General features: G+C 38.7%; 1 protein-coding gene across 2 annotated transcripts in view; it reads left to right on the forward strand.

Moving 5' to 3' along the window:
• The window catches only part of LOC145780913 (vang-like protein 2), a 15,232-nt gene continuing 1,487 nt past the window's right edge, over positions 1 to 13,745 (forward strand). The window contains exons 1-13 of one of the 2 annotated variants that reach the window (XM_082592574.1): positions 1 to 200; positions 1,026 to 1,129; positions 2,729 to 2,820; positions 5,301 to 5,390; positions 6,325 to 6,480; positions 7,191 to 7,297; positions 8,026 to 8,119; positions 9,541 to 9,701; positions 10,514 to 10,656; positions 11,014 to 11,149; positions 11,709 to 11,820; positions 13,138 to 13,280; positions 13,373 to 13,469. In XM_082592574.1, coding sequence (XP_082448700.1) covers positions 148 to 200; positions 1,026 to 1,129; positions 2,729 to 2,820; positions 5,301 to 5,390; positions 6,325 to 6,480; positions 7,191 to 7,297; positions 8,026 to 8,119; positions 9,541 to 9,701; positions 10,514 to 10,656; positions 11,014 to 11,149; positions 11,709 to 11,820; positions 13,138 to 13,280; positions 13,373 to 13,469 — 1,488 coding nt within the window. In that variant the 5' untranslated portion in view covers positions 1 to 147. The remainder of the gene's footprint in view (positions 201 to 1,025; positions 1,130 to 2,728; positions 2,821 to 5,300; positions 5,391 to 6,324; positions 6,481 to 7,190; positions 7,298 to 8,025; positions 8,120 to 9,540; positions 9,702 to 10,513; positions 10,657 to 11,013; positions 11,150 to 11,708; positions 11,821 to 13,137; positions 13,281 to 13,372; positions 13,470 to 13,745) is intronic. The other variant, XM_082592575.1, reaches the window with a different exon arrangement.

Raw genomic sequence — 13,745 nt, forward strand, 5'->3', positions numbered from 1 at the left:
TTGTATTTTTAAGTTATCATCTCAGTGTTTCATGCAAGTGAATTTTCTTTAAGTCCTTTTGCTTGCTATCTGCATTTTCTCATTTACACCTGGAAAAGTTAATTGTCATCACTCTCTGAGAGAATAATCCTGGCTAAGCTTGATAATATGGACACTGACAAGCTGGACAACGAATCGGAATATTCAGTAGCAACCAGCAGGTACTTGTTGCTTTGTAAAATATGTAGAAAGTGAAATTGATTAACTCTCTTACATAATACAGTAGCCTACAATACATCTAAAAACTTTGTTCTACCCGACTGTCAGCACAAGGCCAAGTACTCACTATTTTAGTGGTGCGATACTGATGAACCCAGCCTCATGAGCGAAACACGTGTCTGTCTATCCCTGCCAATTATTTCACTTGACTGCCGAAAAAGCATGTTTACTTTTTGTTTTAATAGTGCTGCAATCTGATTTGTAATCAGTGCCATAAAATTTATTTAAATGATCTCAGTTTTTTTTTTACTCATGCGTATCATGAGAACATTTATCACCGGATTTGGAACGTCATCATCTAAGATTATTGTTGGAAGGTTCACATACTTGTAAAGCTTAAAACCACTGAAGCTTGTCAAACTTGATTATTACGGTTAAAATAAAAACGTTTACGCTTCAAATTGCAGTGTTGTTGCCTGTGTAAGGTAGTCTAGACGTGCCAAAGAAAACCCTTGTCACTCGCCCAGACACCGGCTTTTTATTGTTGCAAAGCAGGGGTTGCTTGAACTTCGGTGAACAGTGCAAAAAAACGTTTTCAGTACCAGATCCAAGATTTGTGACACCATGGAAAGTGTTTTATTGTGTACTTCGTTACAGAGTGGATTTGTTTCAATAAGTCAAGCTTTGCTAATTACGTTTTCAAACTCTTTCCTTTTTAGAATAGGATTTACTGATGTGTGATCAAGCGGTGCTGCATTGCTGTAACTTGAAACATGCATGTTCTTATTGTGTTGCAAAAGTATTTAACCATTTCTTCAACTCTACAGGTCTGAAAAGTCCAGACATAGTCACAAAAAGCATAGGTCCTCACACGAACGCGGTAGTCGCCGTCATCGAAACAGAGGTGATACGAATGACGACGAAACGGGAGGTTTGTATGACGACACAAGACACCGAGGAGTTGTGACAATGCCACACTAACCTTTTTGTTTGCTGGGTTTTTGGTGCAAACTAACGGCCCTGTTAACTACACGCTCCTCCTGCGCACACGGCAATAACGAGCATGGTACACTGGCACAGTTACAACAAGGCCTGTTTCAATTAAGGTTTGACTCCATAAATCTTGTCGAGCATTGCTGATTGACGTCACGAGCAAGTCTTCTTCTTCTAACCTTTTTCATTTGTCGATGGTGCCGAGCCTCATCTTTTATAACGCTTATTTTGTCGCGGTTGCGTCTGCGCTCTTGGAGCAAGATCCTTATCATCTATTAAATTACACATTCATACAACACACATAACTCGCCTTGTACGCTGTATTCTTCGCAATGTAAGAGAACAATTAATTTTTATTAAATCTTTGTGAAGATTAAAGACTAAGGTTATAACCGATCTTGCTTTATTTTTATGAGTAACAAACAATGATAGTTTTGAATTTTTTGGTAACTCGTTGTGTGACAGTTGATTTCAAGTTAGTTAACAAAAGTGCAACTCATGCATGAGTATCATTGGGGAAAAGACTAGCGAATGCAACGGGCTTTGTTTGTATTTTTGAAGTTACGTTTTGTTTGCACTTTAGCACTCATATTATAGTGTATGCCTTATAAGCTATGCTACTGTATACACGGCATATGTCTTATAAGGCAGCATCGTTGTTCCGAGAAAGATATTTTTGTAATATGCATGTTTTTGCTTTTGCCGAGTGTGTACTGTGTAGCCTATGGATTGTTTGGGAAAATTTTTGTGTGAAATCACAACTTTCGACATCAACTGTGCTATTTTGTAGCACTTTTGTTTTGTTTGTCAAAACGTATATGCTACCCGCATTCCTAATTAAGTCACTAAAATTCAATGTATGATCTTTTTTCTATTCTTCTCCCCAGTCCCCACCTCTAGTATTTACAGAATGATTGTTGTAATTTCAGCTATTGCACTTTCTTGCTGCTCAAGCGGAGCAATTTGGTTTTGGTTTCTTCAGACCAAGTCTCGAATGTTCTATTAATTAATCGATAAATGTGATTTGTAAGTTTCATGATAATGCAAATTTAAGTAAAGTGATTAACCAAAGTACGCTGAAATTCCCAAAGCAACTTCAAAGTTAAATTACCAGGCAAAGCAACAATACATGCGCTATGTGGTATCATTGTCGACCTCAATCTCCAGTGAAATGTGTTTGTGTTGTCATACGAACTTCAAATGTGAATGGTTTGATTAATGTTTTTGAGTGCCTCTGTAGTGTTTTTAGTTTAACTAAATAATAGAATATGCAAACCTAATTTTAAACTTTGTCATGTAATCTTTTATTACATGAATGCTTGCTGTGCATTGTGCATGCATGGATGGCAGTCAACATTCATCAACAAACACGGTTTCTCAGCTAGCAAAATTTGTCTTTTTTTACATTAATTTAATGTCAGCAGACGTTATATCAATGTGATTTTAACCAATTTTGCTGGTTGAAGTTTGATGACCAAACCTACATTCTTTTGAAAGACCGTCTTTTGTGACATGACTTACATTGTGGTAAACGCAGGTGAGAAAACTGTTACTATTCGCACACCACCAATTGATGGTCGCAATGACAACCGGTTCAACGAAGGAGCTGTTGCAGTGGACATTCCTGAGGTAAGTATAGACTAAGAGGTGTCGCAAACGTATGATCCAGAGTAATTGGGTTGAATAAGATTGTTCTCCTGACTGTTGTGCAACGGAACATCCAAACAAAAACGCTTTCTGTGCAAGTAAAATGACATTAGTAATATCACTTTTCACATTGCTTTTTTCATTTCATAGTTTCTTGTCTGTTCAATTCAATATATTTGGCTGTGTTGACAAAATACAACGATTACAAACACTAATGAGAAATTCTATTCGCACGACAAGGATATGCGCTTTTAAGTAACTGCTACTGCAGTGACTCCTAATTGAGATCAATGGAGATCTAGCGTTTTGCAGAAGATATTTACATTATATTATTACAAGGTACGTGGCCACCTTGAGATGCGGCCTGATTTGTCACATTTTGCAGATTTTGATTACAGCTACTGCTAGTGTTTGACTGACATTTTCTGACATTATATTACTTTTTACTGTCTCCTAATGATATAAAAGCTTTTTGTCGCCTTGGGGAAGCAATAGCACATGAGAAAAAGTAAGTTGAAAAACGCCGAATCAGACTGTTATTGAAAAATTAACAGTCTGACTAAAATCTTCGAAATCAAATTTTCTTTGCTTTTCAACATCTGAGGATGTTAAAACCTATTGTATCATCTGTGGAAAACAGTAAAGAAAGCGTAATAATATAATTTTTAGAAAAATTTATTTAAACATTCGCCCAAAGTTAGAAAAATGTGGAAATTTCTGCAAAATGTGACAAATCAGGCCGTATCTTTAGGTGGCCATGCAAGGTATTATTCATATTTAGGGTATTACATTGCATGAATACTGTCATGCGACATAGCAATGTAGGATATTAGCACAGTAGATCAGTTTGTCACATGCGTGATAACTTTCCCTAAATACATATAGAATTTCTAGCTACGGAAGTGATGATTCTTCTGTGAAAACCATGTGTGTGTACTTTTTGTGAACTGGGTCTGTTAACAAGCATACAATTTTTCAACTGATCACACAAGTCAGAAAACACTGGTCATGGTCAAGTACTCTGACGCTTTTTGCTGTCGTTATATAAACTAATAAATCACTCGAATTTTAGTTGGTATTGTCGATAAAATGTTTCCAATGTTACCGGTACCAACTTACCATATTCTGTTTTGCTATTGCATCATTTTAAACTTGCTGAGTTGCTGTATATTGTAGATTCTATGGTGTAGCGTGTAATCACAAATAGTTTGAAAGCTGAGTTCTAAAAAAGGTGTATGGGACGTAATTAACGTGATAACTTCAGTTGAGGATGGCAAGTAGCTGCTGTACGTTTGCTTCAATAGTCACTTGAAGAACTTGAATAGGCTCTGAAAGTGTTTTGTTCACTCCGTTAAAAGCCTGGAGATGTAGAACTAATATCTCAACACGCACGTTTCTTTGTTATTATCTTGCTGTTGAAAGATCGCGAGAGTTTTGCTCACCCACAGAACAGCCTGCTCTGGTTTTAACGTCATTCTGGCCTCAATTATTGTTGAACAAATGTAATAATACGTCAGCAACCAGTGCGACATTCCATTTCATCGAACTTTATCTTGACTCAGCTAGCAAAAGTCGTTCTTTTTTACATAACACAATCACTTACAGACGTTGAATCAATGTAAATATGACTTAATTTGCTGGCTGAGAGCTTTTTGCATTGCAAAAAAACAAATGTTCCTCAAGCTCAGCATGCGGCCTGTGGATATTTTTAGCACAGAAATAAAAATGTGCCCCTGCACTTTTAATCATCTTGATGGTTATTTGTGAACGTCGCTGAGTATCTTGCGGTTAGACCTGCGTGACTTTTCAACACTGGTTAATTTCACTGTAAGTTGTCAAGTTCCAAACTCCCAGACAGCAAAATCCGTCATTTTTTACGTCTGTAGACGTTGAATCAATGTAAAAATGACGTATTTTGGGTCGTTGTAACTTGACACTAATTGTGTTTATCCTTGTTTGCAACACTGGTTAAGGAGGCTTTAAATTGCTTCTGTGTTGCCATCACCTTGTAACATCGACAAAATTCGACACCCTTTCTTAAGATTCTGGTTTTTTATTGAGTGCTGGTTCAAATAATTTAACTTTTGTTGGTGGAAGATTGGTTTGCAGTTTTGGTTGAAATCAATCTGACGTTTTACGTCGCGTCTCAGATCAAAGGAAATTGTTAACTTTACAATTGTATCCTGTATGACTAATTTCCTTGCTTTTAAAATTTCCGAACACCACACGGTATTAAAGTTGCATTCGATTAGATCATCTTGTTTTTCAGAATCAATATGGAAACATTCATACTTGATCTTTTTCAGTTTTGATTCAACAATTTTTACAGATCAATCTGCACACCATACACGAGCTAAAAAATCTATCCTTTTGCATTGATCAACGTCTGTAGACATATAGTCAATCTAAAACAAATTGCTGGTTAGGCTGATTTGATTAAAATATTTTCACATTGTTTTCAGGATGATAACTGGGGAGAAACGAACACTTTCATATCGGGTACTACGGATGTCACCCAACTCAGCAACGAGTCTCTTGCGAAGCTAACCAAGGTATGCCCAACATTCAACTGATAACATTTATTACTTGTTGTCTTTTATAAGCTCAATATCTTTTCGAACGGCTCCATAATGTCTTATTCATGTTATTAAGTGCGTTTGGTGACTTCCCATTATTGCTACTAAAGTGAAAGCGATGTTAACACATAGTTTACACATTTGATATTGATGCATGATAGCATTTTATCGACATTGACTCTTCTGTGGATGTCTCTTTTCCTTATACTTAATCACTCCTGTTACCATCGGACGAGAAAAAGTTTAGAACTTTTACAACAAATTTTGTTTCAAAATTTCTGAACATGCGGTTTCTGGCTCGTCTCGCGGACAGATTTTTTTGACTTATCCTGCCTCAAATTTCCCTCGTTGTTGTCAGTTGAGAAGCGTTAAGGACCTGGTGGGTGAAGCAAAGCGAAATAGTTTGCATTCCTGTCAGTTTGTTGTTTTTATTTGAATTTGCCGATTATCTTCACGTATTTTTAAGCATGCTGATTTGGCATGCCCAATTGTCCACTCGTTGAAATATCCCAACCTGCCAATTGTTTTTTTTTTCAATTTTTTACATTAATTCAACACCTGCAGATGTTGATTCAATGTAAAAATTAATTCTTTCAGTTTTGTTGGGATTAGCTTTCGTGAAACCAACTACAGTTTCTGCGGAAGAGGTTTAAAGTTGTAGGACAGCTTTGCCGGGTTAAGTTATTGCACTTTTTTCGCACTGTCGTTACTTACGCCCATTGAGTGTGATATTGAATCAAATGGAGATTTTTAACACTAGAAAAACATTAAAAAACTATAAAGCTGTTCCGATGTACTCCTAGACAGCAAAATTTGACATTATACATTAATTCAACGTCTGCAGACGTTGAATCAATGTAAAAATGACAGATTTTGCTGTTTGGCGTATTGCATTGATACATCTTCACAGGATGAGGTTTCATCCATTGGATTCCACGACTGCGGATTCGTTGCTACTGTGATTTTTGCCTTAATTTCTTTCCTGTCTCCAATCGCCATTGTTATACTTCCGCATCTCTGGCTAACCTCCAATCCCTTCCTCAAGGCTTGCGGAACATCTTGCAAGGTGAATTATGGCCGTTAGATTTATTTTCGTCCATTGATTTTTTGTGGATATGTCATTTTCCACCTCAGCCATAAAAACTTGCCAATTTTACAGAGTTTCAACATTGAAACGATGTAAAATCGGCACATTGCGGGAATTTGGTTGTCTGCCAAACACCAGACAATCAGTGTTTTTGCATATCGGCAATCTCTTTTTAAAAGCAATAATAGCAGACATCTGTTCCGTTTTTTGCGATGTTGCACCAACAGTCCAACACACTGTGTTTCATCATCGCTTGTTACAATTGCGGCCGCCGCTGTGTTATACCTTCCACGGCTGATGGTCGATACACATTGTGTGATTTGAAGCCTGACGTCGTCAATCGTGGAAGCTACTCCGATATTGTTACTGAAGCATACATTCCCGTTATGCTGGGTAGACTTTTCCAAGCTTACCTTAGACTTACACATTAATTCAATTTAATAATATTCGACTCATGTGCTGAATCCATGTAAAAAGGATAAATTTTGTTGAGTTGCTGTAAAAAGAACTACAACAGGATTGTATCTCTGAAACAACAGATGACGAACAACTACACTGTTATTTATTCTTGCTCAAACTCTTGCCTTTTACGCGGTACCATGAGTTGCATTTGCTTGTGACGCATATTCTGTTGCTGAGTGTAAAACAAATCTGACAAATAACATGTAGTCTGACTTTGTTACTTTCAGGGAACACTGATAGCGATGGCATTCAAGCTCCTCACCTTACTGGTCGCTTCTTGGGCAATTTTCTTCCGTCGTCAGCGCACCAGCATGCCAAGAGTGTTCATGTTTCGGTAACTATCGTTTATTTTACTTTGTGAGTTTTTTTGGTGTTTTGCAACTGAACAAAGCTTTCAGAGAGCGTGACGCTAATAGGTTTCCCTTTTACCAACGTCTTTAAATGCTGAATCAATGTAAAAAAGAGTATCATGCTTGCTGGTATCATGTTCTTTGAATCTTTTTGGTTTGCTTGCCTTGAAAGAAAAATTAAGTTGTTTCGTTGGAGCTCCCCTTCTATAGCAATGCAACTATCCTACAAAAATTTTCTTTTAATTGATTCAACGTCAGCAGAATTTGAATTAAGCTGATAGCACTGATTTGCTGGCTGGTAATGGTATAGTATAACGAAAAAGACACGATAACCAAAGTCTTCACTTTGTACTTGCCGAAATTTAGTGGCACAGAAACAGTTGAGAAGAACGTATCTTGCCGTAAATGAGAGACGTGTCTGCTTTTTTAGACCACAATTGTTGTAGAATTTGCATGTTGCTCTGAAGGACGTCGATTCAATATTTGTTGAAAGTTTGCAACTACATCTTTTTCAAGGCACTTCTTTCTAGACAGCAAAATTAGTCATTTTTACAGTGATGTGAAGATAACGAATTTTGTTGTCTGAGGTTATTGGCATGCTCAATGTTCATTGTTCAACCACCAGACGCAAATCTGCCGCGACAACGTCGTAGCAAATTGTTGCACTAATATTTTGAAGAGTATCACAGTTAACGGCTCAATTGGATTTCAGGGCTCTGATAATGTTCCTAGTTACTGTGTTAACGGCCACCTACTGGTTATTCTTCGTTCTTTGGGTGGTGGAAATCGAAGAGGGCGATTACAAGGTAATGTGGACAATAAGGAGATCATACCCCATATCAGACAGACCTACAATATAACCTTGACCATCGTTTAACATTGCATTACATTGAGGGAAGGATATGACATGTTGTACTTGTACAGTAGGTTTTGCACTCTTAAAGGAAAAAAGTATTCTTGTGATGACGAATGGATGGCGCAGCCGATACGGCGCGCGCTTTCCAATCATGCAATCCTGGTTCGACTCCCGGCTTAAGCGGGTTGTTGAAAGACATCGCTCACCTCTACTCAGGGTGTAATAAGCGTTGCCGGTCGTTTGGTCGACAGGACGTTTGGTCGACCGTTAGGGTTAGTTAACCCTAACCCTAACTTAGTTAACCCTAACCCTAAAATGAATCGTTCTATCGACCAAATGTCCAGTCGACCAAATGTCCAGTCGACCAAATGTCCAGTCGACCAAATGTCCAGTCGACCAAATGTCCAGTCGACCAAATGTCCTGTGGAGACCTAACGTCCTGTCAACCAAATGTCTGTCGACCCAACGTCCTGTCGACCAAATTACCGGGTACCGTAATAAGTTGGGTAGGCGTAGTTGCTGAAAAGGCGGCCGAAAGAAAGGAACTGGCTATCCTACTCTCCTTAGTGCTGAAGATTTAGTTTAATGAGAACCTTATCTTCTCATTCCCCAATGCTTGAATGTGATTCAGCTTTGCCGTTTTTTATCGTTGTGATGTGAAAGCATTACTAAACACTTCTATGATTGTGACAATGAAGAGGGATGGATTTTCAAAAAATTAATACAATTGTTTAATACGCTCCACTTTTCGTTGTTTCAACATTGTGGTGGGTTGTTTTAATGCAAAACGATTTTTAATGTGTTCTGCTTTGGCGATTTAGCTTGTGGGAATTTGTTAATGATTAAACTGACCAGGAAAAACGGCTGATCTATCCCATAACGAGTTTTTACGTTCATCCGATATTACTGAACGTCCCAGTACAACTCCTTGCTGCGTAAAGTATTTATGAAGTGCACAGTAGCGCTGTTAGTGTGTACAATTCTTGATTGACATTGCCGATAAGGTCAGCCTTTATAATGGTTGTGTTTACTTTTGTCTATCCACTCTACTTTAGCATCATAATTTGTTTGCAAACCTTTTAGAAGTACGGCTACCGATAGATTATAATTTCTCTGATAGGATCTAACTTCTACTTAACTTAAAACATAGTAGTTGATTCATAATCTATGCAGTATAAAGCGAAATGCAAGTTTTTGCGAATTCAATTCAAGAAGTTTGCAGAACACCCGAAGTACCACCCATCCATCAATATTGCTCTATACAAATCAAGAAATCATTCATACAATTGAAGGAATGTAAAATGGACTGGTTTAAATGCGTTTTTCTTCAATTTTCACTTTCAACTTATTTACATGACGCTATTTTTTCAGGAAATCATTGAGTTTGCTGACAGCTACACAAACTGTTTGCTCTTCGTCCACTACCTCTCTCTTGTTGTGCTGGAACTCCGCCACTTGCAAACCACGTTTGTTCTGGAGGTTATTCGGACCACTGACGGCGAACGAAAGTTTTACAACGTTGGAGATCTCAGGTGAAATTTATTTTACATCGCAAATCAGTTCTTGGTTGTGACTCTATCTGGACATTCGAGACAAATCTCATTCATCTCAGTGAAGAACGTATTGGAAACAGATATTGAATTTAAACAACTTTTTTTTCAACTTTAGTAAAGCTTCAAACTACGGTACTTGCATTGCAACAATATTATGAGTCGAGTTCGCAGTTTCAAGCTCGAAAATCTGCTTGTTTAAAAAATTTCGCAACCACCAGTCAACACTTAAGTAACGTCCGCATTAACTTAACTGCTTGTAGACTGGTAAGCTGTTTTCGGCCTTCCTGGCATTACGTCATTGCTGTTTTCGTATTAAAGTATGATAATTGTACACTTAATTTTAACGTCAGATTACGAATGAAGTATTGGAGATAAAGTAATATTCTTCTTACTATCAGAAATAGCTGCAGGGTACAAGACTCATTTGCTGCTGTTAACGTCACAGAATTTTATTAAGAATGTAAATCATTAAAAACTTAATCATTAAAGATTCTATTTGAATAAGGACCTTTTGATGATCCTCCTTTTAGGGTGAAACAGGCTGTCAAGGGTTTAGAGAGTAATAACTATATTTGACTTAAATCATTGAAAATATGGTTTTCAACTTAAAATATGGTCAGGTTGTTATTAATACCACGATCAACAAATTTTCTTACAAATCTTTGTTATGACACACGACGAAGCCAACGTGTGTCCCAACCAGTAATTGATTTCACTTAGATATAAAATAAATTGCTATTGTCATTAGAAACTTTATTAATTTAATTAATATCGATAAATTATATTTCCAGCATTCAGCGTTGTTCAGTGTGGGTGCTGGAAAAGTACTACTGCGACTTCCCTGTGTACAACCCCGCGCTGATGAGAACGCCATCAAGGAGCTCGCGGATGAAGCAATTGAACAATCAAACTTTTAAAGTCTATGACGTTGATGGTAAGTTTCATACCTTACACAGGCTGTCATTAGTTCGATAACCTCTACTGGCTTTATTTAGTTCCATTTAGTTTATTTTCACTTTAAGTTGATACGTTATTCCCTCTTTAAGTTGGTTCACTTGTGCGGAGTATAGTCCTCCACATCACTTTCAGCAGCACCCTCTTATTTCTCTTCTGCTGTTCCAAGATTTTCTGCTACACAGTTTCTGAGGAAAATTGCTGACGAAGAAAATACCCTGATAACAATCGGCCGCAAACTAACTCACTCTTAAACAAGCAACAAAAAAGACCGTAACTGAACATGCATTTTGTTGTGAACTTGTCTTTAGTTCTCTTCTAACTCATTCCTCCGCAGGACAACCTCCTAATGACACAAGCGGGAAGAATCGAGCCATCCTTGCTGCGGTAGCTCGGAGGAGAGACGCAGGACACAATGAAAGATATTATGAAGAAGCAGAGTATGAAAGGAGGGTCCGCAAGAGGAAAGCAAGGTGAGGAAAATATAGGCTATGCAAGGAGATGTGTTGCAAGACAAGACTTCTCTGCACACCTCAAGCAGCCGCGCTGAAAACATTTTTGTCTTAAATCCAAGTCTTTCATGGTTGAGAGTGAGTGCGAGGCTGAAATGGAATTTTGTGTCATTTTTATAAAGCTTTTGGTTTGACACGATAGGGACTCGAACCCCCATCTGCCGGGTTTGAGGTGAGCACTCGGTTGAAGTTAAGAAGAAGTTACAAAGTAAGTTAGAAAATTATCTTCAGTTAAAACTATCTGTAGCAAATTATTTCAGCTACAAAAATTCATCATCATTATGTTCCTTCCTCGTATTTAGGGTTGGGTACAATGCGCCATTGTTCTCGACCATGAGCTGTTCGTACTGCATTTTCATAACTTAATTTTGTCCATTTAGTGATGTTTGATGTCCAAATCATTCTTGGTCTACCTTTGTTTCTTTTACCGTCTTTCTTTCCATACAAAAATTAGAGTGCAATAAATTTGGTTTGATTTAGCCCACAGTAAACTAATGCCGGTTACTTTGTACACGTTTAGGTTGGTGGCCGCCACGGAAGATGCCTTCACTCATATCCGCAGGGCTGTCGAGCAGGAAGTATCCAGAGCTAAGGATTCCAGTTCAGTGATGGACCCTAAGCAAGCCTCAGAGGTACTTGATGAAAATAATTGATACACGTCGCAATGAGAAGATACCGCGTTGTACTCGGTGCTTCGGCACTAAGAGTATGGAAGCCAGTTTCTTATTTTCGGCCGGCCTGTCTTTAACATCAACGCCCACCCGATTTGTTGCGCCTTATTTAGAGATGAAGAGTATTGTTTTTTAACATCAATTTAAGACAAGAGTCGAATCATTAGATACAGCGCCTTGTTCACTGCGCCATGCTTGACGAACAACAAGTTCAGTTTTCGAAAATTTCAGTGTTAGACTGTTTGGTACGTGTCGATAGGCGATGAATCAATGCCAAGGGATGGCCCTTGCAAGGCTTGCGTGGGTCAGGCTTAACCGCCTGCGAACTGGCGTCGGCCGCTTTCGTTCGGACATGCACAAGTGGGGCCTGGCTCCTTCATCAGAATGCGAGTGTGGTGCCACGGAACAGACCGCAGACCATGTCATCCACCACTGCCTAACCCACCGGCCTCCACACGGTGCGCATGGTCTGAGAATCCTGGACGACGAGACTGCTGAGTGGCTGAAGATTTCTTGCCCTCCAATCTAGCCTGGAAAGATCGCTCATACGCCATCATCATCAATGCCAAACGTGGTTGATTTTTTAGAATTACAAAGCAATGGAAGTACGTATCCACCATTTTTTTGAAGGATATACCGGTTAAAAAGTCTAGGAATTACCCTTGTGGTGCTTAAGTAATGGAGGAATGCGGAACACCAAGTCACACGATTAACCCCAAGAGCCTACACCTACTCCTCTGCTGAATGCTAAGCAGGAATGAATTTAGCATCACTTTTAGAAAGTTTTTGGTATGACCCGACAGGGTATCGAACCCACATTTTCCATCTCTGAGGCTGACACTCGAACCACTAGGCCACCAAGCAGTTGATGTAAAAATAACCGCATAGCTTACTTAATGAGTATTTTTCTTGAGCTCAATTTTGAGTAGCACCAATGCATGTGGACAGTTTTGTTATATTTCAGTTACGTAATCTGCGAAACGTGCGTTGGTAAAGGAAGATGCGATAAACGAGACGACTGTTTTTCTGATTTGTTTTGTGGTTCAACCTTCGTAGTTTTTACTGGCTTATGCTTTTTACTGGCTATTTTTTAACTTATGCTTGCCTCTGGCAATTTATACAACGGACAGTCTGCAAACAACAGAACATGTTCTGCAGAAAAACATCTCTCAAAAGCAGGGCTACAGTTGTAACTTGTAGCTGTGTTTTACGACCGTCGGTTGTGTAAATTCAGACGAAGACATGATCTGATGTCACATTGTCAAGTTGACATTTCAGGCAATCTTTCCTGCACTTGCGCGATCCCTGCAAAAGTACCTCCGCACTACGAGACAGCACCAACATTACAATATCGACAACATTCTGGAGCATCTGTCGAACTGCATCAAGAACGACATGACCCCAAGAGCTTTTCTGGAAAGGTAGTTTCTTCAGCACATACCATGGAGATTGTCAAGTTGTTGAAATAAACAGCCAAGCAAGGTTTCAAAACTAAAAATATTATTTTTGATAGGTATTTACATCCGGGACCGTATCTTACGTATTCTCCGCGTCACGATTCTAGCCAATGGAAGTTGGTCAGCGATGAACCGCTCGTCAATATGTTAAAGGTAAGATGAAGATTCCGACCAATACGCTCCCAAAAACAATTCGTAGTTTCACGCATTGACTGTGGTTTAGAACTGATCAAACATCTCATGACGTTTGTCTCCGACCTTTATTCTCGGGCTAACAAGCCTCTTTGGAAGGTTTATCGTTGCAGTTTCTCACCCTTGTAACCACTGTCACGGGCCTGGTCGCCGAGATTGAAAAAGTAAAGTTTTCCGTTTGAAATATGTTAACTTATTCCAACCACTAGGTGCTGCTTGAGAGCTTCTTTCCTTGCA

The sequence above is a fragment of the Aplidium turbinatum genome, chromosome 12, assembly GCF_918807975.1.
Source record: "Aplidium turbinatum chromosome 12, kaAplTurb1.1, whole genome shotgun sequence".
NCBI classification, from domain to species: Eukaryota; Metazoa; Chordata; class Ascidiacea; order Aplousobranchia; family Polyclinidae; genus Aplidium; species Aplidium turbinatum.